This window comes from Coffea arabica, chromosome 8e, assembly GCF_036785885.1.
Source record: "Coffea arabica cultivar ET-39 chromosome 8e, Coffea Arabica ET-39 HiFi, whole genome shotgun sequence".
Classification (NCBI taxonomy): Eukaryota; Viridiplantae; Streptophyta; class Magnoliopsida; order Gentianales; family Rubiaceae; genus Coffea; species Coffea arabica.
This window is the reverse complement of record NC_092324.1, coordinates 48,219,401-48,245,669: the sequence shown is the minus strand read 5'-3', so window position 1 is coordinate 48,245,669 and position 26,269 is coordinate 48,219,401. Positions and strand designations below refer to the sequence as shown.

At 36.8% G+C, this 26,269-nt stretch overlaps 1 protein-coding gene and 1 long non-coding RNA gene across 11 annotated transcripts; one reads left to right on the top strand and one right to left on the bottom strand.

Moving 5' to 3' along the window:
- Positions 1-9,905: 9,905 nt before the first annotated feature.
- LOC140012532 (uncharacterized) lies at positions 9,906-13,561 on the bottom strand. 8 transcript variants are annotated; one of them, XR_011819707.1, is made up of 7 exons: positions 13,252-13,561; positions 13,022-13,121; positions 12,906-12,947; positions 12,700-12,787; positions 12,201-12,263; positions 12,031-12,123; positions 9,906-10,257 (listed from the first exon to the last, which is right to left on the bottom strand). It is a non-coding gene; the product is annotated as an uncharacterized lncRNA (long non-coding RNA). The 8 variants fall into 8 exon arrangements; XR_011819705.1 differs by having other exon boundaries at positions 12,700-12,776; XR_011819711.1 differs by having other exon boundaries at positions 13,055-13,121.
- A 478-nt stretch (positions 13,562-14,039) lies between these two features.
- LOC140012517 (uncharacterized) lies at positions 14,040-19,643 on the top strand. Of its 3 annotated transcripts, none has more exons than XM_072060632.1 (15): positions 14,040-14,584; positions 14,681-14,742; positions 15,266-16,249; positions 16,354-16,414; positions 16,527-16,589; positions 16,972-17,035; positions 17,128-17,221; positions 17,324-17,407; positions 17,495-17,584; positions 17,695-17,722; positions 17,976-18,500; positions 18,584-18,645; positions 18,860-18,969; positions 19,064-19,151; positions 19,234-19,643. In XM_072060632.1, the coding sequence occupies exons 1-15, from the start codon at positions 14,122-14,124 to the stop codon at positions 19,534-19,536; spliced, it is 3,081 nt and encodes a 1,026-aa protein (XP_071916733.1). In that variant the 5' UTR covers positions 14,040-14,121; the 3' UTR covers positions 19,537-19,643. The 3 variants fall into 3 exon arrangements, with proteins under 3 accessions (XP_071916733.1, XP_071916732.1, XP_071916731.1); XM_072060631.1 differs by having other exon boundaries at positions 16,348-16,414; XM_072060630.1 differs by having other exon boundaries at positions 15,266-16,261; positions 16,348-16,414.
- The last annotated feature ends 6,626 nt before the right edge of the window (positions 19,644-26,269 follow it).

Below are 26,269 nucleotides of genomic sequence, written 5' to 3'. Positions count from 1 at the left end.
TTTTCTCATATATATCACATCAATCAAGCGGCACAATATTTTTTTCAAATAATTATCCTAAATAATCTACCATCCAAACACTAATAATAGTAGTAATTTTCCTGGAGTACTACTTCGGCTCTGCTCTGGTTGAATAGCTGTCTCCTCTGTGTTCCCCAAGCAACTCAATCTGGGCCATCGCCAATTTAATAGAAGACAATGTATATATATATTGAATCATTGCTTGATACTGACAGGTAGCAGGAAACACTCAAGAGATGGTCAATTTATCTTATTCCTTGTCTGGTTTTAATTAGACGATGGCAATTGGAGTTAACTTTGATGGTAATTTTGGGTTAATTTTAATTCAACTTCATAAAAATCCAATTTGCAGATATCTCTAAAGACTCAAATTACAAATGTCGTGATACTACAATTCTCAGGTCATTTGCACCTAAAACAACACTTTCACATTTTGTTGCCTAATAAGTTCTTGACCAACTTGAAGTAAAACATGATTGGTTCTTTAGTAGGCAAAATTATGTATTAAATGCAGGGGATGGAAAAAAAAAATAAACGAAAAGGTCCTTGTGTCAGCACAAAGGGCTTCAGGGCTCCAGAGGTAAGTTGCAAATATTGTCATTAGCTGCAGGAGGAGTTGATGATAACTTTTTGCCTAGCTTCATTTGGTCCCTTTAATACGTGGGAATTATATTTTGTGATCATGAGTGCTTAATGATGAATCTTCTGCAGGTATTGATCAGATCCTTACATCCAGTCCCTAAGATTCGTAATTGTTCCCTTGCCATCCATTAAAGTCCGAGATTTGGTGTAAACTCAACAATTGAAGACTGAATTTTCTTGAGGTCGTTGCAAGATCATTTTTTGATCTCGTGGATAAGTGCTTTACAGTGAATCCAAGGTCGAGGTTTAGCGGGGAAGAAGCTCTTAGGCATGAATGTCATGACATGAGGCCATAAGAAAGGATTTAACTGATAAGCCTTGCATGTATTAGCTCGTAAAAAGAAATATCTTAAATTTTATATAATTTACCCTCCTGTGATTTGGTATTTTATTACATAACTTTCTTATGGTTTCAAAAACTATAAGTAACACCATCATGGTTTGGATTAAAGTGTCAAAATAACGGAATTTGCAATTCATAACGGAGTCAACTAAAATGTCAAAAATATCCATATGCAAAGTTAAAAATTATTTATTAATCACAGGGGGATTATGCATATATATTGAAAATTATAAGGGGATTATATGGTAAAACACTAAAGTATAAGTGGTTTATATGGTAAAATATGAAATTATACGGGTTTAAATTGTCATGCATATTATATTTATATATTTTAGTCACTTAAGCCTTTTTAGTTTTTATACAAGAGTAATTTCGATATTTTCATAGGTTCCATTACGGATGATCATTTCCGTCACTTTAACACTTTAATCCAAACTATGTGAGCGTTTATATATAACTTTTAAAACTAGACGGGGGTTATGTGAAAGTTAGCTATACTACAGGGGGATAAAGTGTAATTTTCCCTTTATATATATATATCTCGATATATCTCGTAAAGAGCTAGCATTATTAACTTCCCAAGCTCCATATCTATCTATCAAGGTAAGAGGTTGTATTATTTTAATTCAAAAAAGAAAGAAAGAAAAAAGCAACGGATACAGTTGAAGTGAGAATTTGGGCCAACGGAATGTGGCCAATAAGACGCTACCTCGTGTGTTTCTTCCAGTCTTTTATGTGTTTTTTGGCAGCAAATTCATTGGTTAAATTTTAAAACGGAAACAGGAACTTTAGCCCAACATCAATTTTCATTCAGATGAAAAAGCTGTTGTCCTTTTCGAGCAGAACATGAGTACAACCCATCCATCATTGCCGAAAAGAGTACAACGAAATATATATATACATATATATATATATATATGTATATAAAAGAGTACCTCCAATATGAGGACGAGAATCAATTGCGTTTCCCCTAAGAATTGTCAATGAAGTGATATAATATTTGAGAATTTTGAACATCAGATCACAAGACTGCAAAACAAATCAACAGGAAAGGCGCAAAAGGATCTACCTGGAAAAATCCCACCAAAAAGTACAAGTTCCTACCAATTTTGGTACGTCATTTGACCTTAGGGTATAAAACAATAATCTCATACTACTTTACAGCTAATTAATCATTATTGTTGTCGCTCCATCTTAATTGTTAATTTTTTTTTTGGGCGCATTACAACTACTATTGCTCAATCTTAATGTGCATTATTTGGTAACCGGAAGAGCAGAAGGGTCTTAAGTCAAGAAAAGTAGAGAATAATCAACGGAAAAGAGTTCTCTGCAATGCTCAAAAGCCACCGTCGAAAAGAGGATGTATTGGGGGGAAGATTTTGGACACTTGGGAACCTGAAAGCTGAAAGCTTTTTGATGGAAACGTAGCTTACGCAGTCAATCAGCATGCATGAGCAACTTCCGAGTAATTTTACTTTTCACTTCCTCTTTTCATGTAAATTTACAGAGACAGGCGCACAAGCTATCAATGTCATTGAGATTTGGTGGGGCGGGGCCGTGGCGGGGGTTTCTTCCTGCTTGATAGAGACAGCAACCGTTGGGAGGGTTTTTTTTCCTTCCTTGATAGAGACAATAAGCATTCCGCACCTACTTACGACTTGACTTGAAACAAATACTCCAGTTGGATTATTGGGTTTCATCCCCATCCATCTATGCTTTTCTTGTGTATCTTCTTATTTTTTATGGATAAAGGGGGTCCAAATTAAGCTTGACAATCAGTTTTGACACCTCTCTTTTAATCTTTACATGATGATGATGGTGGCATCTCCGTTCATCAATCTATTTGAAATTATGTGTGCACGCTGGATGCCCGACCGAATAACTGTGTATTTCTTGAAGAACAATTCCCATCTCCGGTTGAAACTTTGTGGTGGGTGATTATATGCCAGCATCTCCAGTAAGTTGTACACAATTTCCCAATCGTTTGGGACTGGTACACAAATTCCCAATGCTTTTGGAGAAATGGCAGGTTTCATGAATGGATAATCCACTTCTCCTCTTAAGATTATGATTATGAGCTCCATTTAGATTGCATCTTCGTGGTGCTTAATTTTAACATATCAAACTACGCTAGCTCTTGAACTCCAATCTTCTATCTTTAAATAGTTAACCAACAATGGATACATGTTTACATGCAGAAATATCAAAAATACTCCACAGAACGAAGAGAATACATAAAACATCTTTGTCAGTGCAAACTCTGTAGCTAGTTGCAGGCATTAAAATCCCATGCCAGGAAAAAGTCTGCTGTCACAGGGGAAGTATTTGCAGATGTTCAGTAAAGCGATGAGCCAAGCGCTGCCAGGTAGTCATGAAGAATTGTTGGCTGCGTCCCCACCACCCATTGTCTGATTCTCCTTGTTCTCTGTTACCATATCTTTTATGAACCCAATCTAGCAGTACAACTGCTGAAGTGATGAAATAGAATACAAACAGGAGAGGCCTGACCGAGTCAGGGAACAAGAATGATACAGTGGCTGCTATCGAAAGAGAGCCAGCCAAAAACATACAGAAGTGAACTATATCGCTGACTATCCTATTGTAGCGAACAGAAGGAAGCCCAAGTTGGATGCCATATGCAAAGCCGTATATCAGCAAACTCAAAATGGCAAGAGAAATGGTTTTGGGGTGCGAGTCAAATGGTGTTTTGTCCTTCCCTTGATACTTCACCTGGAGAAGGCCAAGGATGGCAAGAATTGTAAAAGCAAAAGCGGCGTGGGGGAAAAAGGGAGCAGGGCTTTGGTCTGCTTGAAACAAGTTGGAAATGCGGAATCTTGTATTGATGTAGGCGGCATTCAATTGCTCACGGATCCTTGCTATCATGCGATGGAATCGTAGGTTGTTTCTCGGGTCACTATCAGCCATTTGGAAATGTGAGCTCCTGCTGCAGGAGGAGAAGAATCTACCAGTTCTGAAAACCTCAGAAGAAAGAAAGAACAAAATGTTTGGAATATGAGGGGATTTGCAGGTCTGCAAAAGGCTATATCTAAGGGGATTTATTTAATCATGTGGGGCCATATCGAGGGAATTTGCAGATTCACCTTCCTTCCTTTGGAGTCGTTCTTGAGGACTCATCTTTGGTAAGCTGTGTATTTTAAAGAGATTAGGTGGGGCCATTTGCAGTGTAATATAGTATATGTCTAACTAGCTTTAAGGAAGACTACCAGTTGATAAGGTGGACTGAAGCGGTCGTGGCATTCTAAAGATGCATTTTTAAGGTGGCTTAATCAATCGTGTGGGGGTTCATTTTCAATATAAGGTGTCAACAAATTTCTTGGAAGACTTCGCACATCTGGACAAATGTTCTCAACTGGATGACCCGCACTGTTGGACTGAAGATTCTTTGAGTGGTGCAAAAGATGCCTTAGGAATCCACTGTGAAAGTCTTGTGCAGAAGCCACTTAGACCTCTGGATTCCCTTGGGATTTTTCTCAAAAGAGGCCTGCCAAACAGTGTTAAAAAGGTGCAGTTTGGGATCACCAACGAATGCCTAAGCGCTAAAAGACTCGAGATTTGAGGTCCAAAGGCATGCTATGAAAGTTCGATCCTAGTGTCTAGGGGTGTGGGCATGCCAAGCCACTCATGAGTAGTTTGCGAGCGGCTTGATCAAAAGCTTGCCTCGAATTCGGTTTTACTAAATTCGAATTCGAACTATCCGTTTCGTGCTATGACTCGAGTTCGAGCATCAGTAGTAACTATTCGAGTATTCGACGAGTTTAATCAAATATTTATATTATTTATATAGTATATATTTTAATTATAGAATGACTATTATGGGTTCGTATTTTAATAATTTTATATGAAATAATGTTCTGTAAAAAAAGTGATAGATGAAATGGTAATATGATAAATTTAAAATGTAAAAAATTAAAAATAAGAAAAGACAAACTCGAGCTTGAACTTGAATAGCTAAAGGTTTATAAGACTTACAATTTACTCGAGTTTAAACGAGTCAAGTTCGAGTTTAATTTCCATTACGTCGAGTCGAGTTTTAATTCAAATTTATAAACTCATTCAACCTCGAGTAGCACTGATTATGGTCGAGTTCGAGCATTGTGCTATTCGAACTCAAATCGACTCGATAGCACCCCTAGTCGCAAACATAGATCACAATGGATGAGAGAAAAATAGGGACTTGGCTTATCTCCAGTAAATTCTTTCTATATTTCTCACAATGCACATCTAGATGAACGACATATGTTTCATTTATTAATAAGGGTAAGGATTAGTCAAATTTAAAATGATCTTAATCCTTTTTAGTAAATAAAGATGCATGTCATTCATTGAAACGTACACTGTGGACAATGGAGAGATAATTCATTGGAGAGGAGCCAAATCCGAACAATTAGAAGTCACGTCACACATCGCGGTGGAGCAGGTAAGCATGAAATATGAAGAGAAAGAATTGGTGGGGATCAAATCAGATGGGAGATTGGTGGAGAGCATATCAGATGGGAGATAAAACTTTAAAGACGGGGATCACAAAGAGCGGAGAGCCATGGAAAATGGCATGCAATCAGAAGAGAAAAGGTGCTAGTCACATCACATTGGACGAGAAAAATGACAATCGCGTCATGCATGTAACCATGTCGGAATGATATGCATAAAAAAGAAAAAGGGATAATTTCAGAAACCTCCCCTGAGGTTTCTGACAATTTCACTGACCTCCCCTGAGGTTTCCACAATTACACTGACCTCCCCTGGCAGAACTTGGGACCCAATTGCTGACATCATATAATGCAAAATTACTATTATACCCAAGACATTTTGTGTTATTATAGGACTAAAATATGATAAGGCAGATGGTGTTTTTGGATAGTATTGGATTGCATTTCTATTTATTTAATGTATGGTTATGAAATTTGTAATGATATTACTCTTGGATTGCAGTTTTGGTTTGCACCTTATTACTGTTAATGTTTTATAAATGACTGTTTTAGTTCTTGGATTACACCTTACCTCCAAAATTTGGGAATTTACCCAAATTTTCCATTTTCTAATATTCCTACAAATATGCAAAATTATGCATATCCCTCAAATCTACCCAATATTAATGTTTTGTTAAACTCTAAATAACAAAAATATGAAATATAATATTTAAATATATTTTAATACACACAAGTTGGACGGGTAACTAGTGTGTCAGAGAGTTGCCATAATCTCCTTAAACCCGCATGCGGGTTTAAAGAGTATTCGGATATTCTCATATGCACCTATGCAAATCGAACCAACCGGATATCTTATCCGTATCCCATTTTTTTAAATAAAAATCTTATAAATTTGAAAAATAAAATCAAATTTAGATGTATTAGGGTTTTAAAAATATTATATAAGTGATAAAAATTTTATAAATTGTAAAAATAAAATTAAATTTAAATAATTAAATGTTATATTTGCATAAGAAATAATACAATAATCATAATAATGATAATACAATAATATTGGTGTAATAAAACTGCCATTAATTTAAATATTTACTTATAATGCCCAAAGAGCCTAATTACCAATTTTTTCTTCTCGCGCTCAAATATAACATTAACCCGCATGCGAGCTAACCTTGAAATAGAAAAAACACAGAATCCCGCTTGCGGGTTTCAACGTTATTATGCAGGCGGGATTTTAACCTGCTTGCTTGTGAACATGTACCACATTGCTTTGAATTTTTGTGACAAGAGGAAAGCTTTGTCTGATGAATGTATTTGTGAAATGACCTGAGTGGTGGTAGATGGGTTAATTGGGTCGGTTGCGTTACCCAATTGTTTATATCCATAAGTAAAATTTTATGATTCCCATACCCATCCCCTCACTTTTTCTTATTTATTTCTGATTTTTATTAGTTTTCATTAATTCACTAATATAACTTGTACACCTACCTTAAGGGCATTTATGGGAACAAAATTTCCTCTCTTTCCTGAAAACACTTTTTTATGTTTACTTTTGTGGTCATGGGCTGATTTTGTTACAAAATCAGAAACCTCAAGGGAGGTTAGTGTAATTGTGGAAACCTCAGGGGAGGTCAGTGAAATTGTCAGAAACCTCAGGGGAGGTTTCTGAAATTATCCCAAAGAAAAAAAGGGCTGTGGATAAAGCGAATGATCGAATAAATAATGAAAAGATTCTTAGCTCTTGGAGTTCTGGTGTTCGCATATGTAAGACGGCACAGGTGAATGATTCTTAACAAGGCGAAGACCTTCGCCCGGTGGATTTGAGGTTTAAATATAACAATACTACACTACACCCAGTTTCAAATAAGGTGCGCTCGAAAAAGTAATTCCTGCTTTTTAATAACCAAGTAGTACAAGTTATTGCTAAAAAAATCGAATAGGTGACATGCAGGTTGACATATGCAGTTTTGGAACTGAACAGCGTGAAAATTAGTGGAAATGCAGAGGAGTTATTTTTTTTTAGCATTTGAACAAGGGGTGGAATCGAGTTGAGTTAGGGTTAAAAGACGAATCAAACTATTTGACACTCGAATCAAATTTAATTTGGTAAGAGTTTATTTGAGTTTAATTCGCCAATTAATCAAGTCAAGCTCGAATTTAGCTCAATTAGTATAAAAATATTTATGAGTGAAAATCAAACTGCTTGAACTCAATTTGAGTTAGTTCAATAAAAACTCGTTTGAGTTCGGTTCGGTAACTCCCATTTGGATTGCATTTCCCGTCATTTTTCATGGAAAAAATACTGTAGCAATTTGATATATGTGAGGAAAAAATATAATAGGAAAATGTGATCACGGAAAACGATGCAATTTTCTGACAGAAAATGGCAATCCAAACAGGGCCTAAACAAGTCAAATTCGAATATGATTTAAATTCAGTAAAAGAATCCAACAAACTTGAATATTAGAGTGTTCCACTTGTTAAGACTCATTTACACACCTAAGTTGAATCAACTACTTGAGCTAAAATACTTGTACTAGAACTCGATTTAAAATTACCTTTATTTGAGGTTGAGCTATGAGGAATCATGTATGCAATGTAGAGGAAAAATAAAAATTTTTGACTTCATTAAGAGGAGGAAGGGAGAGACTTGAGAGAGGGTGGCGGAAGGGAGGAAAGAGAAAGAAAAGGAGGGAAGGGGAAGGGGTTGCGAGAGAGGATGGGGAAGGGAGAGGAGGAGGAAGAAAGGGAGGAGAAAGGTAAGGAAAAGAGGAAGGGGGAAGGAAGAAGAAGAAGGGAAGAATGAAGAAGGGGAGGTGGCGGCGAGTAGTGGTGTGTGATGGTGGTTGGCAGTCGTTGTGCGCGATGGATGAAGAAGAAAGAAGGGATTTTTTATTTATTTATTTTTTGAGTCTATTTGAAATGCATTGTATTTTTAAATTATTTTTATAATTTATTACTGTAAATTTAAAAGTCAAAAACAATTTTTCAAAAAAAAAAAACTCTTAAATCCAAGAAGAGCCTAGAGTCCTCTAGTAATTTTCTTGGACTACTTGGGCTCCGCTGTGGCTGAATAGTTGTCTCCTACAAATTCTCCAAGCAAGTCGATTCAAATGCTGGAAGACAAACATCAAATACTCCCCAAACTGGGCCATCACCAATTTAATACTAACTAGGAGGGATAAACGCGCTTCGCGCGATGAAAATGTAAAATGCCCTGCCCAATTTTGAAGCAATAAAAATTGTAATTTATGTAGAAAAAGTACATTTTTAGTATAGGCATTTAACAAGTTTAGATAGTTAGAGCCTGTGCTCTAAATCTGTAGATGGCAAGAGGGATATAATTCATATATAATCATATGGCGTAATTCTTATCTTTATTTTAATGGGATCCTTCATACATAAAGTGCGTTTCACAGATAAAATTTCTTTTGATGCAGAAAGTGTCCTTAATAATTTTCATGCCACGAAGGACCACCAAATCCAGTAAATATATTTATAGTTGAAAATAGTTCTTCATTTCTTGGTATATTATTTTGAATTACTATGTAGTAATTTCAGTGTAGATAGTCCAGAGTTTCCATTAACATACTGGACGGTGCAATGATGTACTTTCCTCTTATTTTCTGTTGATTCTTGTCCACGCATTTTTTTGGTATTTCCATGCAGATGAAGCCAAAAACACATTACCAAGGAATATTTAGACAAAAAGTTTGGCTCCTTTGGTGTTTGCAAATCATATTCATCCCAAAGGAACTGCAATGACTAATTATTAGTTAAAAAGATAGAGAGGACATCAAAGTAACCAAAGAAACTTTTCAAAGATTCACTACTAAAGCTTGATGAGTGCAGCAAGTAGGTTAACATCAATTTTGTGGCTAAACACCCATTAGCAAAGCCTGAATTGCTAAACAAATGCAATAACTTGTTGAACATTAAACTTCTAGTGCTTTGAATGGAGAAAAAGGAGTAAAAGCAAACCAAGTTGTTTTGTCTTGTTTCATTTCTTGGTTTAATGAAGTGCAGAATAAAAAAAGTAAATGAACAAAAAAACACAGTACAAAATCTGCTATGTGGAGCAACATGAGACCCATATTACAAGACTTGTCAATTTCACAAAGTTGAAACCTCTTGAATTCAACAGGAACATAGACAAAGATAACAAGAAACCCTTTCATTCAAAGGAATCTACCCTTTTATTCATGTCTTCTCTAAAACCTGACGCAGCATGCTCTTGCAAATACACATAATGCTTAAAACTATCATTTTTCCCTTCATTTGCCGAAGAATAGGGCAAAAGAAACAGGGCTCAACACTTCCAAGCAGTTTTTGTAACAAAGGAAAAACTGTAATGCAACCTCCCCAGCCAAAGTCAACTATGGACAGTTCATTTATATGGCTATAGTTCATTTATTGCAAAAAACAGCCAAGAATTTGGCAGTTACAAATAATCATCCACAAAACAAATTGTCATAGAACGGAAAAGCATCATGTTCCATATACATATACAAAACGTAAGCCATGTACAAACTGAAATGGCAATTGAGCCATATCAATTAGCAACCTAGCTACTACAAAAGTTTCCGCAGTTAAGTTCTTTAACAATGATAAATACATATTAGACATTAACTAAAAACATCTAATAAAATTGTTATCTAGAAAAAGGCTAAAAAAAAATAAAAATTACAATAATCAATTTAACATTGAGCTGCATTCCTAATCAGAAAACATGAATGTGTCACACAGGCAGGACAACAGATTCTTTCCTCTTAGCCGCCCAGCGACACGATCACTCAATTCAACGTTCTGCAGCAAAACTCAAAAGCATAGTCATAAACTGCATAAGTATGAACAAACAATACATTGCTAGTCTGCACACACTACTTATTCACAGTCAAAATCCAAACCCTTAGCTGTCTTACAATAATCAATTTAACAGTGAGCCGAATCCCTAATCAAACCAGATGAATGCCTAACACAAGATCACTTAGTCTAACATTCTACAGCGATAAAAACAGAGACATAAACATAACTACACAAGTATAAATAATCAAACAAAATACAAAATACAAAAACAATCCTAATATACCTCATGTTTAACTTCATAAACATAAAAAGCAGCCAAGCTAATCAATCGCCCGGCTTAGCTGCAAAAAGCCAGAACATTCACAAAGCCTAAATCAGGAAAAATCTCTTTTAGAGAAGAAAATAACTGTTAGTCTGCCTAAAAAGGATTAGTCCCACAATACAAACCATAAAAACCATTAACTCATTTCATTTTTTCGTAATCCAAATTCTATTCCTTCAATAAAAGAAGAGAAACACACAGAATTTGAGGTTTACACAAAATCAACAGACAACAAGCACAAAATTTCCTTCACACATCACAATCTCAAACACCAAAAGCAACTCAAAGCAATGACAAAATTTAACCGATTACAATAGTCACAAGTACAAAATTTCTTATGGAATCCACTCATTAATTGCAAATGGCTGATTCTTCAAGCCTCAGAACCACTAAGCACCAAAGCAAAACATAACAAAAAAAGAAAAAGAAAAAGACAGCCTCACATGCACAGAAATGAGAAGAGATGAGGAAACCAAGCAAAAAATGCTAAATCACCCAATTAAAGAATCTCCCCGGGGAAAAAATACAACCAACAAGTCTAGATCAAAGCAACAATTCAAAAGATTAAGCACATAATAAAAATCCCCTCTGAACATAACTCATTCCTGGAAAAATGTCAAGACAATTAATCAACATACAATTTTTGGTACAGAAGGCTCGAAAATTTCACAAATCTTGAGGGAAAATATGTCCACCATGGGAGAATACCAAGAAAATTAATGGTGACTAAGTTTTACCTTTTAACTTTAGCTGCCAGATTTTCGCTAAAGCTAAACACTCAATGGAATTGCTATCAAATATACTGAAATTCTTAACAAAATAGCAGTTTGATGTCTAAACTCCCTTTTTCAGGTTTTAATCTAACTAATGAAGTTAGTGAAGTTGCTCCAATCATATGCCAAAATCATGAATATCCACAAACTTAGTATCCAAACATTTCTTGATTAAAACAACTAACCAGTAAACCACAAATCCATTGTCAAAGGCTGAAAAATTAGGAACAAGCTCTCTTATTTATTACAATAGAAACCATGGCATAAAGCAATACAAAAGATATTTTTTAGCATAAAGCACCGAAAAAGGATCCGTGGTTAAGTTTGTCAATAGAAACCAAACTTTTTTATTTTATTTTGTCATTCTCCTACAGACAACTTGTTAAGTTTATTCAGGCCTTTAGTTTCATTAAGGCCCATAAAAATTACACATAATACATTGACAGGCAACCATATCACCATACACGTAGACCAGATAGTATTAACCACAAATCCTAACTTCATGGTATCTAAGATTTGACCGTACCCTTTTTCATTTCGGGGCAGGAAGATGATAGATGATAGATGAAAGGTTGTGTCTTATCTTATGTTTAGAGTCCATCAATTCTTAGTGTAATACGTAATAAGAAAATGTAGTACGAAGAATGAAGAATGCAGTACGAAGGTAAAGGAACTGACCACGTGAGACATGGAGTAATTGGTTAGATGGCATGTCTGAACATGGACCCCTAAAAGCTTTCTCGCATCCAAAATCTTGTTCGTCGATATTCCCTGCAGTAAAATGTCCTCCAATTGGTGCACTTTGGTGGTGTTAACAGAATTGGCAGAAGGCTAGAACATGAACTTACCTGTAAGTGTCACTTGTGAATCCTCAGGTATATCTACTATTATTTCTATAACTGTAGGCATTACTGCAAGAAAGGCCAAAAGAGCTGTAATTAATCAAGACTGAACTAACTAATTGGAAGACCAAAAAAGTGCAAAAAACTGAGGCTTGTTTAACACACACACACACACATCTAAGGTGCTTTCGACCAACAACATGACAATAGGTAATAGTGCCACAAAACAGAAGAGTAAAAGGGAACTAAACTCGGTGTATAATCAGTGCAATTGAGAAGTTTTGGCTCAAAAAATGTTTTGTACTTGATGCAATTGTTATGATAATATGAATACTATTCTGTCATCATGGTGTTTGGACTAAAACATGGAAAAGTGACCTTTTACAATACTAAGAACCAAACAACACAAGAAAATCTCAGAATAGGAACTTGAACTGCTCTTGATTCGTGATGCAGCAATAGAAAAATGAAACAGAATTATTCCCGATGCCACAGAAAAGCTTACCCACAACATCTTCTCAATTGAAGGTGAGCAGAGAAAATGACAAGCTCTTGCTTTCCCTCATTTATACATTGCTCAACCTAACACACAGCTCAGCACCCAGAAAAGAAAACAAAATAAAAGGAAGTCAATAAAGAATGACAAATATAGCAAAACTGAAAGACAGAGACAAATAGAATTTGCAAGAAAAACAAGAACAAAAAAATTACCTGACGGAAGAAACTCCTATCAGACCTCGCACGTAAAAGGATCTGCAGAAAAGAGGAGCTTATTAAAAAAAAATAAAAAAAAGAAGAAGAGGGAAATGGAGGAAATATTGAAATACCAATCTAAAGCATATATCTTCAAGTGCTAGTACCCAACATCCAATTCTTGCATCAATAAAGTGGAAATCTTTGAAACCCCACCTCACGGGCTCATCCAAGCTACAGAAATAAAAAAATCTAAAAATTAAAAAGAATAACATAATCCTCATAAACAACAAAATAGTAGTAGCAATCAGAAAAGGGAAAAAAGTAACAACAAAAAAAGATCCGACAAGAACAGATAGTGTACTCGTTGTCTATTTTCAAAAAAAAAATGCAAGATCTGACAAGAAGAGACGGTAAGATCTGACGAGAACAAGAATGCACGAAAAAAATGTGGAAGAAAAGGATGAAAAAGGATGATTAAAGGAACAGAGAGAGAGAAACGAAGACGGTGGAAAGATCTGGAGAAGAGACGGCGGAAGAAAGAAGCGGCCGAGAGATTCTTGTGTTTTATGCGGCTAACCCTAAGCCGAGAAAGAAAATGGACACACGAAGCGCATCACGCGAAAAAGATGGGATGATCCACGTGCGCGGCACGTGAGAGGACGACGAAAACCAATCCAGGTCATCAGAGGCCTTCAACTCTTTATCTACTTATGTTGAAAATAGGAGACAAGGAAAAAAGAAAAAAAGAAAAATTGTTGAATCATTGCTTGATACTGAGAGGTAGCGGAAAGAAAACGCTCAGGCGATGATCAATTTATCTTTTTCTTTGACTGGTTTTAATTAGACAGCTTTGATGGCATTTTGGGTTATTTCTAATTCAACTTCATAGAAATCCATTTCAAATATATCTTTTAAGACTAAAATTACAAATTCGTGATACAATTTTTAGGTCATTTGCATTGCACCTAAAACAAGACTTTCAAATTTTAATCACCATAAACTGCATCTCTTTGGTCCACAACAAAACGACGACGTAGAACAAATCTCTATCCTTCCCCATAACGCGGGAAAAACAGCATTCCCTACTTTCTCAAAAAATCCTTTTCCCGCCCCTCTCCTTCACAGCTCTCTCTCTCTCTCTCACACACACACACACACAAGAGTTCTCATTTTTTTCAAACACAAACCTCTTAACTTCTAAATCAGATCTGAGACTCAATCTTCACTAATAATGGAAATCCAAACCGATTTAACAAACTCGCACCTGAGTTTGCATCTCGGTACATTCGCCTCCACCACTGACTCAGAAAAGGCCTGGCATATTTTTTCTCTCTTGCTCTCTCTCCGGCGGCCGGCGCGGCCAACTGAACTTGCAAGCATAACCACGCTTTTCTATACTACTCCACAATTGATAGAATTTCTCTGTTTTATCCCCACTTCTCCTCTTTTTTTAACTCCTAATTACTTCGTCACCTTTTCTTCCGTCGGATACCTAGCAATCTCGCAATTTGTCGCGAATTCGGATATATGTTTGAATTTGTTGCCGCGGTTTCAGTTAGGTTTACGGTTAAGTAGTTATGGGGAGAGGCAACGGAGTGAGGGAGGACAAATGGTGAAGAAGAGGAAGAAATTTATGATGGGGAATGAGAAGTTGCAGGTGGGGAAAAGGAGAGCTGTTTCCGATGATTTTGACGGTAAAAATAATAATAAAAAAAGGATACTAAAACATTTTGTTACCTATTCAAATTGAATTTACCTGATTTAATTTCTAGTTCTGTTTTGAATTGCAGGAAAGGAAGATGATAAGGTGGTGTTGAGATTGCCCAGTGTGGTCAGTAATGCTTCTACTCAGGTAATTTTGAGCCTTTTCGATTGTCTCCTTTTTTTTTTTTTAAGTAGCTTAACTTGTTCCCTGTTCCTTGACTGGTTCTGAGTCAGTATAAATCCTCTAGATTTGACAGTTAAACTTAACTGACAAATCTATCCAAATTATTGTACCATTGATAATTTCACAAAATTTCTCTGGAATTTAGCTGCTCATGCAATGATTAAAGAAGGGAAACTAATAGGTAGCTGGTGCCTGTGTTTGCTCGTTGCTTCTTGCTTCCTTAAGGCATATTTGCTAGTGATTCTCTTATACTGCTTGTCCATTTTTTATTTGGTAACTTTTAAATCTTCACTTTATTCATTATTACATCTCAAACATGGATTTTAGTTGGCATCCATTAGAATTCTGATTAAATAAGTTTTCATGAATCTTGAACTTCCATTGCTCGTCGATATATATGCGATCTTAATTGATTTCCTTTTCCATTTTCTGGTCTAGATGTTTAGCAGAATGATTTATAGTACCTGTGTTGTCCAACAATTTGTAGGCATATTTTTCTGATGGTAACATGAGCAGAGACATAACTTTGCAGTCCTTTGAGCCACCTGCAGTGGCATTTGATGCTCTTGAACTGGAGAAAGCAATGTTGAGGACATCCTTATTACTCGATTCTAGTGATGAACTGCCAAAGTTTAATATAGGGGAAACTGGATATGGTAATGAAAAGGTAACAGATTTTTTTGTCAATAGGGACGAAGTCAACTACGCATCAAGAACAGGATGTCAATTTGACTCTCTTGATTCTCGTGGATGCCAAAATTTCCTGCCATCAATATCAGAGCACAGGGTGAAAGCTGTTCCTTTTTCAGAGATGAATCATGTTGCTATGTTGCAAAGTCCCTTTGGAAGCATGGAAGACAATGTAAATGAAGAAAGTTCATTCAGAAAAATTAGATTCACCGGAACATCTAGGTTACAATTGTATCAAGAGACGCAACATTCACAAAAAGAAGTGGTGCCTGTTGTTGATCCTTGTGAAAGTGGGAATGAAGATATAAAATTCATGCAAAGCAATCAGGAAGAGCCACACAGAGCAAATGATGAAAATTGTCTGATTGCTATGAATAAAATAGATGGGTTACAAGAGGATAAGCTTCTAAAAAACATATCAGAGGACTGCAGTTCTATGATACCATCTATAGAAAAAGAAAAGGTAATAAAGCTTCCAAATAGTCAGGCTACATTGACAGCAAGTGGTCTTTCTGTTGGTCAGAATCCACTAGCCAAGATCTCCCATAAATCGAAGACTGATCAAAAGCAAGCACCGAGTCAGAGGCTCCATTCCATAGACAAGACTTTAGAGAATGCTAATGCTGCTTGCTCTCCTTTACAGAAGCTGCAAACAAGAACAGATAAGAAACCAATCCCGATGAAGCAGCACATGAAGTATTATGGTCACCAAGATATGAATGTGAAGGAAAAGAAGGAAAATTTAGATAAAAATAGGGAACCTTCTGTTAATCCATCTCATGTGAGCTTGTTGGTAATATTTGTTTGTAACCACTTATTACGTTGACTTGTCAATGAAGTATCCTCATAGTTTAAAGATATTCCATGCTTTCTAATTAGGAGCAGGGACAACAAAGAGTGCTACCAAACTTTGAACCTTTTATCGTGGAAGAAGAAGAGGGCTCAGGTATTTATTTGGTTTTGACAGTTTGTAAGGATTCAGTTACATTTCTCCCTATCTAATTTTTAAAAAAATTACTTCTCATATTTGTTTGATCCCTATGTAACGATACCTGCAGGTGGTTATGGCACAGTTTACAGGGCAAGAAGGAAGAGTGATGGAGTCACATTTGCTATCAAATGTAGGTGCAGAATCTGTTTGTTGGTTCCGCCATAGGGCATACAAGTTGTACCCGGTGCTTCTTTGCTACTGGCTTAAACAGAGTTTTGACCCACTAATTTGCTGAGATGCATACTGTTTCAGATCTTTTAACAAAGTTACAAGTTTGCAGCATGGAAACATTTCTGAAAGTATAATAACAATGAGACTTTTAATATGTATTAAGCATTTCAATTGGGCAATTGCATTTGTTTTGTATGCCATGTGTGCCTATGTGCATAAAATATGCTCTGTCTTGACTTTATAGTCACTATATTCTTTTAGAGGCACTCGTATATAGTTACTTTGAAGATGCTCGACCATGCTTAAACTGGTCTTTTTTTTTTTTTTTTTGGTAAAAACAGGTCCACATGTTAATGCTAATCGAAATCACGTCCATAATGAGCTGAAGATGCTGGAGCGATTTGGGTAATTATACTGAGAGCTCTTATAAAAGTTTCAGTATTAAATAAATCCCTATGCAGCTCAATGTTGAATTGTTAAACAAACATTTGGTTCAGGGGAAAGAACTTTGTAATTAAATATGAAGGCTCATTTAAAAATGGGGATTCTGACTGCCTTGTCTTGGAGCACGTTGAGCATGATCGGCCTGAGGTGATTTGTACCTTCTTTTGAATTTTTTTTTTTTGACTAGTGATGTTCACACTATTTTTGTTTGTGTTCGTTTTTCCTAATTTACATTCTTTTAATTGTAAGGTCTTGAAGAGAGACATAGATGTTTGTGAGCTTCAGTGGTATGGTTATTGTATGTTCAGAGCCCTTGCTGGTCTACATAAGCAGGTGATAGTAACTCAGATGCATATACTCGCAAGTTGCATTGAATTGTTTAGAACAAAGGCAGGTTCATAATCTGTTTTGCATGTACAGGGCATTGTTCATAGGGATGTTAAACCTGGCAACTTTCTTTTCAATCGCAAGGCTTGTAAAGGCTATCTCATTGATTTTAATTTGGCCATGGTCAGTAGTTGCTGCTTGAATTTTCATGATACTTTTGGTTAATCTCCTCCTCCCTCTTTTAAGCCTGAATTTCTTTCTCACCCTTTTTTATGCGTATTCCCCTTTACCAGGACTTGAACCAAAAATATGGCACTGCAGGTGAGTTTGTTCTCACTTTTTCGTCTTCACATTTATTTTATTGCTTTCAGGAACATACTGGGGGTCTTTCCTTTATTAGGACATCTTGTTTGGAGTAAACTGAAGACGATAAAAAATTACAAAAGAATCGTGCACATTCTTAATCTTCCAACAAGCTTGTTTGCCTTTCTATCTTAGCTTCACTTTATCTTTGTGCTAGTAAGCTGCTCTTTTTTATAACACATGATTAAAGGCAATTTTTTTTTTTTTATAGACAAAACTAAGCTGAGCCATGATGTGAGCTTAAATAGCGTTCCTCTTTCTCGTGCCATTTCTATTCCACCTAGTAAGAGCAGGAAAATCCTGACTCCAAAAGCTGTGGAATTAGCTAACCGGGAGCAAGGAAAAGTATTAAAGCCCCTTCTAATCTCCAAGGACACGAGGAAGAAGATTCAAAACTCTAACCATTGTGCTGAGGTAGGCAGTAGAAGTGCAATCAAAAGTCAGGGTGCTGATGGCTCTGGGATAACCTCGGCAAGGGAAGCAACAAGCACCAAAACTTTATCCGCAGAGAAGTTCAGAGAACCTCTACCAAGCCAAGGTAGGAAGGAACTGATCAACCTGGTGCAGGAAGCATTGCAGGGTGCAAACCGTGGATCAGCAAATGTTCCTGTTTCCAAGAGAAAGAGGATTGCTGCAACTCCTGCAAAAGTGGATCGGAAATTTCTTTACATAACTCCAATGCCACTGCACTCAGCTGGAGGAGTTGTTGGCGGTGCAGGAGTATTGAAGAATAAAGGTGTTCTATCACACTAAGTTCTTCACTAACTTGAGGTAACATATGATTGGTTCTTTGGTAGTCTTATTATTTGTTTGTTTCAGGGGATGGAAAAAATAAACGAGAAGGTCCCTGTGTCGGCACAAAGGGCTTCAGGGCTCCAGAGGTAAGTTGCAACTTTTGTTATTAGCTGCAGGAGTGGATAACTTTTTGCCTAAAGCGGGGAAGTGTTGCCTCTTAGCCAGCCCTTTGTTTATCATGATTTTTCTGTGACAGAAACTTTTCCTCAGACTTTGCTTGTTGCCTGATTACTCTTGTACTTTTGGTCTTAACTCTGTCAAGTTTTCCTGTGAGAGTGCTTTATGATGAATCTTCTGCAGGTATTGTTCAGATCCCTACATCAAGGCCCTAAGGTTGATATTTGGTCGGCTGGGGTGACCTTACTCTACCTGTTGGCTGGACGGACACCTTTTGCAGGCGATCCTGACCAGTAAGATTTCTTCATACTTTGAAAGGGTATTGATTGGCTGTGCACCTAGTTTCATGAAAAGTAACTTTAGCTACATTATCATTGTCATAAACAGGAATGTCAAGGAGATTGCCAAGTTGAGGGGCAGTGAAGATCTGTGGGAAGTGGCCAAGCTACACGGTCGGGAATCCTCATTTCCTGCGGTATTACTCACTAAACTTTTTTGGTTCATTACTGATTTTCTCGTCTCTATTATCTATTCAATGCCTACCTTTTCAAAAACAGGGTCTATTGGACATAAAATCCTTGCCATCCATTAAACTCCAAGATTGGTGTAAACACAACAATAGAAGACCGGATTTCCTTGAGGTTATCCCAGGATCTTTTTTTGATCTCGTGGATAAGTGCTTAACAGTGAATCCAAGATTGAGGATTAGTGCGGAAGAAGCTCTTAGGCATGAATTTTTCACCCCATGTCATGAGGCCCTAAGAAAGCATAGGTTGCTCAGACAAGAAGCTAGCCTGGATTCTGCATCTTCCTGCGTTCTTTTACACGAACAATCTCAAAAATGTGCAGAAGTCTCGTGAACAGTTTTAATCAGGTTATATCCTCTTTCTTGAAAGTAGAATAGATCGTCAATGAACTCATCCTTTTTTCCCCCTTCTTGTGGGTCAAATATTCCCTTTTTCCCTCAGCCTCCATGGTCCCCTGTTGCATTGCGTCTTAAATTAATCCGATATTCCGTCGGACATCCACCGCTTGGGCTTTGATTGATACCTAAATGGTTTAATGCTCCAGGAGAAATTACTGCAAATTTCTTCCAACCTATATTACAGTTAGGCTTTATACCGAGTTATATGGAACAAGTCTGTTTGTCTTAAGTTTAAATCTCGGAAAATTTTGCAAGGATTCAACTGATATGCCTTGAAATATGCATTAACTCGTAAAAAGAAATATCTGAAAATATTTTTTATATGTACCAAAGAGCCAGCATTAACTTCCAAAGATCCATATATCTGTCTATAAATATAAAAGGTTGCACGATTTTAAATCAAATTGGAAAAAAAAAACAACTGATACAATTGAGGTGAGAATTTGGGCCAATGGAATATGGCCATTAAGACGCCACCTTGTGCATTTCTTCAAGTCTTAGGGTGTTTTTGGCAGCGAATTCATTGGTAAAATTTTAAAAAGCCATTAGCAGGTCGTCTATTGCTGACATGGCACAAAGCAATTGGTAGCTCAACGTGGCTTCAGAAAAGCTAAAGCTTGTGGGGATGCTGGGGAATCCTTTACAAGTTAACACCTTGATCAACATTAGTTTGCTTAGCAGGGAAGGAGACAGATGTAAATATCTCAGGTGGCCCATAATTAATTATGTCCTAATTTCCATAAATACCCCTGCTCAACAGTTTGGGTTATTTCGATAGACCCGTTTGCATTTTGAATGCCGACTAACCGGTTCAAGTTTAGCTGGAACTGGACCTCTAGGCTCTAAGTAACATCCATTTCTTGCACATAAACTCAGGGCTGTCTTTTTGAGCACAACATGAATACAAATCATCATTGGCAGAAGTGCATAACAGAGTAGAACGACATATATCACACATATACCTCCAATTTGAGAATTGAGAATCAAGGCGTCATATTTGGGTGGATCTGATTTTTACAATATTTTTTCACAAAATTATCTCAAATACTTTACTAGAGTTTGGATAATACCATCTCACTAAACGGTGGCACAATTTAGTTTATTGGATCTTTGGTATAGCATAATTTGGGCCATTGCGGATCGGGTTTACCAAGTTTTGATCCAGAATCAATCGCTTTTCTACTGTAAATTATTAATTAAGTAAAATAAACACTACTATTTGATAATTATAAACATCGCATGCAACACAAATGGACAGAAAAAGCGCAAAAGTATCTACCTGGAAAATCCCACCAAAGGTTGAAGTTACCAATTTTGGTATGTCATGTGACCTAGGAGGGTACAAAACAGTAACACAAATCTCCTAGCTAATAAGTAATCATTGCTGTTGTTGCTCCATCTCAATAATGTTTTTTTAGCACGTTACTACTACTATCGCTCAATCTTAATGTGCATTTGGTAACATGCATGCAGAGCAACTAATAATACAAATGTTGGAGGATTTTAAGGCAAGAAAAATAGAGAATAATCTTTGGAAAGGAGTTTTCTGCCATGCCCAAAAGCATCGTTGGACTGTTGCGCTGAAGTTTCGACACCTGGACATGAATAGTGAAATGTCAAGCTTTCTATGGGAACCCTGTTTAGGAGTTGCGCTGTTAGAAGTATGCTGTCAAAACCAGGATACATATGCAACTTCCGAGTAATTTTACTTGCTGGCATGCGACCTTTGTCGTCCTCTTCGCATGCAAGTTGCTCTTAGTGGTGCATCTCTTGCTTACACCTGTATATAAGACACGCACATTTTAAGCTATCACTTTCCAGAATGAGACATTTGGATTTTGATTGGCTTGGTGGGTTTCCCTACAGGGACAGGGACTCGAGCGGAAATGGAGCAGTAACGGTCTCGTTCCTGAGCAGTTTACGGTCAAGATTTGATCAAAAAAATTTATACAGTCCAAATTTCATCTTGTATTTCGATTTTAACAATATGTGTGAAACCCACAAAATTTTGTTATAAAGTTATACGCTGTTAAAAATAAGTTACACTATGTGTAAATAAAATTACGCGCTGTGCAAAATGCACATAACTGCCAGAAACAATCCGTTGCTGCCCGTGGTCCGGACCCGAGCTCAAGACTTGACTTGAAACAAAAAGTGAGGGCAGGGAGAAATATTTCGTTATTCTTGGGGGTTGTCGGGTTGACATGACTGCGGGCATCTTGAGTTTATTCCTCATCTTTTGGATTTATGTATCTTTTGATTTTGTGTCCAAGTTAAGCTGGGATGGTGGGTGGCATGTCCACTTATCTTTCATCCGACTTAGGTACAAATTCAGGACGGAAGCTCGGATCAATCAAGGGTTAATTACAACTTATTCCTCTATAGTGTATATCAAGGCTTTTATCTTTAAGCCTTTATTTTCCGTAACTTATTGCTTAAGAGACCAAAATACTCCATTACTATATATACTAAGTTTCTATTTTTCGAATTTTTTCCTTCCTTTAAATATTGAATCTTTAACCGGTGGTATATTTGAACTACGTACTTTAATTGATTTTTTTTTTTTTTTTTTAAAAAAGGGCAAAGAAAAAACCAATTAGAAATCAATTCAGGACGGAAGCACGTAGAAATCAATTGGAAATGATATGTGCACTGTTGTGTACACTGGATACCTTCCCATCTATTGTAACTTTGTAGCGTGGATTATATGCCGTCATCTCCAGTTGTACACAAATTCCCAATTGTTATTATGTTTTTTTTTTTTAAAAAAAAAAAATTCTTTTGGAGAAAAGGCAGATTTCATGAGTCAACAATCCTCTTCTCCTCTTAGATTATGAACTTCCAGTTAGATTGCATCTTCATGGTGCTTAGTTTAACATATCAAATTACGCTCTTGAACTCTAATTTTCTATCTTCAAACAGTTTGACTAACAATGCATAATTATTACATGCAGAAATATCAAAATACTCCTCAGAACGAAGAGAAACATAAACCATCTGTGTAATTTTTTTTTAAATTTTTTGTAATTGGGTGGTTTTGAATTCGAACCTCCTTAAAAGTGTACAAATTCATAAACTCCCCCAAACATGCATCTGCGTAATATAAAGGTATACAAATTAATAAACTCTGTAGCTAGTTGCAGTAATTGACATCCCAAGCGAGGAGAAAGTCTGTGATCAGAGGGGAAGCATTTGCCGAGGTTCAGTAAAGCGATGAGCCAAGCGCTGCCAGGCAGTCATGAAGAACTGTTGGCTGCGCCCCCACCACCCATCGCCTGACTTTCGACGTTCTCCGTTAAATCTTTTATAAACCCAATATAGCAGTGCACCTGCTGAAGTGATGAAGTAGAACAGAAACAGGAAAGGCCTGACCGAGTCAGGGAACAAGAATGATGCAGTGGCAGCTATCGAAAGAGAGGCAGCCCAAAACATACAGAATTGAACTGCATCACTCACTATCCTATTGTAGCGAGCAGAAGAAAGCCAAAGTTGGATGCCATATGCAAAGCCGTATATTAGCAAACTAGTAATGGCAAGAAAAATGGTTATGGGGTGCGAGTCAAATGGCGTTGTGTCCTTCCCCTGATACTTCACCTGGAGAAGGCCAAGGATGGCAAGAAGCGTAAAAGCAAAAGCGGCATGGGGGAAAATGGCAGCAGGGATTTGGTCTGCTTGAAACAAGTTGGAAATGCGGAATCTTATATTGATGTAGGCCGCATTCAATTGCTGACGGAACCTTGCTATCATGTCATGGAGTCGTAGGTTGTTTCTCGAGTTACGATCAGCCATTGGATTGTGAACTCCTGAAGAAGTAGTTCAAGAAATTGTGTCTAAAAAACCTGGAAAGAAAGAATGAAAAAAATGACTGGGCTATGGAGTGGCTACCTGCAGAAAGACTGGTGAATTGCTCACGGAAGCTTGCTATCATGCGGTGGAGTCGTAGGTTGTTTCTCGGGTTATGATCAGCCATTGGATTGTGATTGCGAACTCCCGAAGAAGTAGTTCAAGAAATTGTGTCTTAAAAAACCTGGAAAGATAGAATGAAAAAAAGTACTGGGCTAATTCATGAGGCGTCTGCAAAGGTAAAGATATATATATATATATATATATATTTGTACCATTTTGCAGAGCAATCAACTCGCCATCAATTTAAGTTAAGTGCGTTTCGGATTGGGCCAATTCGTGGGGCCATATTAAATATTTAAATGTAACTAGTCTAGAGAAAAAGGTGAATGTAAGGGTTGAGTGGCTTGTTTGGAAGACTTTTGTAAGTTCGAAGATAGGGAGAGTGTCTGAATCTTCTCAACATGGTGACCCGGAAAACGTTCTTTACAACTTCAGATGGTCGCCTACGTGACCATTGGAGGATATCCCTGCCCCGTTGATAATGAAATCAAAGTACAGTAGACAAAACAAACAAATAGCTTCAGTGGAGCTTATTCACTCGTATAAATCAAAATCATTATCAAAGTACAGCAAACAAAACAAATATAACTGGAACTTTTCACTCGTACAAATGCCGACCATTAAAAAGCATAGGTCTGAGGAAGTTGCAAAGGATCTAAGAGGAAAAGGCCTCCATCCAATGGATTTTGAGCACTGCTAGAAAATTTGCCTTTACTGGCACTTTTTGGGAAGTTTAGTGATAAGTTCTTGTTTAATTATGTCCATTAATAAGGAACGTGCTCATGTATCAAAGGATACTTGTATTACTCCGTTCATAAAATGAAATTTTTACTAGAAAACAAATAAGGGCCTGATTTAGCAGAGATTTTCATCTAATGTAAACTGAAAAAGGCCACAAATAAGCAGCCACGTCTTACTTTAAGATGAGAAAAACGTAACTGGACTGCATATTCTCTTGCCAAGTAAATTTATTAGAAAGCCAAGAAACACTAAAATTCTACGTTACACAACCAAATCTATGTACCTTTTTCATTCAGAGTATGATCATGAGCAATTATATGTGCTCCTAGCTCTTGGAAACTTCTCTATAAGTATTAATTTTGCCAGTTCTGAGACCAACATTTGTAACCACCTTTTTGTTTTTTAAATTATAATTTCATGTGTAAAACCTTCTACACTATATCGTCTCACCACCCATTTGTCTTAAAAATTGCAGGACAATTTTAGTAGTGCCTTTTTTTTTTTTATTCATTTTGATTTCCGTTAAGTGTTGATATACTTTCATTACGATTTCAATGTTGGGAACAATTGTTGTAACTTTGCTGTTAAAATATATATTGTCCTGAAAGGATATGGCTTAGCAGTACAAGTCAATAATAGGATCAAACCCAGAATGCCCGAGGTTCAACTTCTGCTGCTTGGAATCCTGTGGTGGCTGTTGTGTAGAAAAGGGTGGTTGGACAGATAAAATTAGAAGGGCGTATTGCATGTTCTGCCAATTGATTATTAGTAAAAGAAGATCTATGTTTGGGTTCTCAATTGAAACAAAAAATGGAAGAAAAATGGAAGAAAAAGGATTTAGATTTTGCTCGATGATATCCTGCATGTTTTCAGTGTCTTGAGAGCTTCATTATTATCTTCTTCTTTTGCTCCTCTTGGAAATAAAATTCAAATGCCATTGACCAAGAACAGAGAATAAGACAGTAAGTGCAACTTATGTTTTGTTCTGCCTAAACCTCAAGGTATATATGCATGCGCTACAGTCCACACCTCCAAACATTTCATGAGTTTCCAAACTTCATGCAGACAAACCAAACTAAGCCGCGAAGAAAGAAAGCAAACTAACGAAAACCAAAATGATAATGGCAATGCTGGAGGCGAGTGAATGATGCCTTTAAGGCTTAGAGAACCAACTCAATTTATTTGAACAAACTAATTAATACTCATCAAAGTTGCATAAAATGCAAGGCCAAAACCCAAACTAAACAAACTGTACCCATCAAGATAATGCACGCACTTTTCTTGCTTGCTTGCTTTTTTTTTTTTTTTTTTTGGGAAATTCTTGTACGTTGCATATCCCACAAGAATGCCACTCTTACTGATCGATTTATCTATCCTCTAGCAAGGGTCAGGTTGAAGATCTCGTGCGATTATGGGACGTTATTCACCTCAAATAATGAGAGGATAATTGTTCCCTTTTGCTGGGGATTCCAGTACATTTCAACGTGTTCTTATTAATAATAATAATTAGGGTAAAAAATCTCAACGGCTACTAAACTATTGGTCAGATCATGTTTTGGCCATCAAACGAAAAATAGTTTGATGGTCAAAACATGATCCGATCAATAGTTTAATGGCCCCTGAGATTTTTTGCCCTAATAATTAACTTCACACGAAACTACTCTTCACAGGCGTGCCTGTCAGCACTATATGTACATCCAGCCCTAGCTACAAAGGCGTGCTTTTTATTCTCAATACAACTCACGCTTTTATAGCTTTAAAAGGGCATTCTAAGAAGTCGTGGACGTTCGTTTTCGGTCATCAGACATTCAGCATCCTATTCTTCTCTCCCTTTTAAAACGCCAGAAGAACAATACAAGTACGGTTCAAAACCGGACCCTAATACAGATCCATTTTCGGGTCGAAAACACCCGTACAGAAATGTAATTTTAAATTCTAATACCAGGGGCATAATAGTCACTACGAAAAACTAGCGTCCTAGACTTCAAAATATCTGGTGATTTCCGGAGTATTCTATGGTT

Excerpts from the sequence above, each read along its gene's own strand:
- LOC140012517 (XM_072060630.1), top strand. The coding sequence starts at position 14,122 with ATGGAAATCCAAACCGATTTAACAAACTCGCACCTGAGTTTGCATCTC. Across the intron at positions 16,590-16,971 it reads AGTCACATTTGCTATCAAAT|GTCCACATGTTAATGCTAAT; the intron begins GTAGGTGCAGAA and ends TGGTAAAAACAG. Across the intron at positions 17,408-17,494 it reads TTGCTGGTCTACATAAGCAG|GGCATTGTTCATAGGGATGT; the intron begins GTGATAGTAACT and ends TTGCATGTACAG.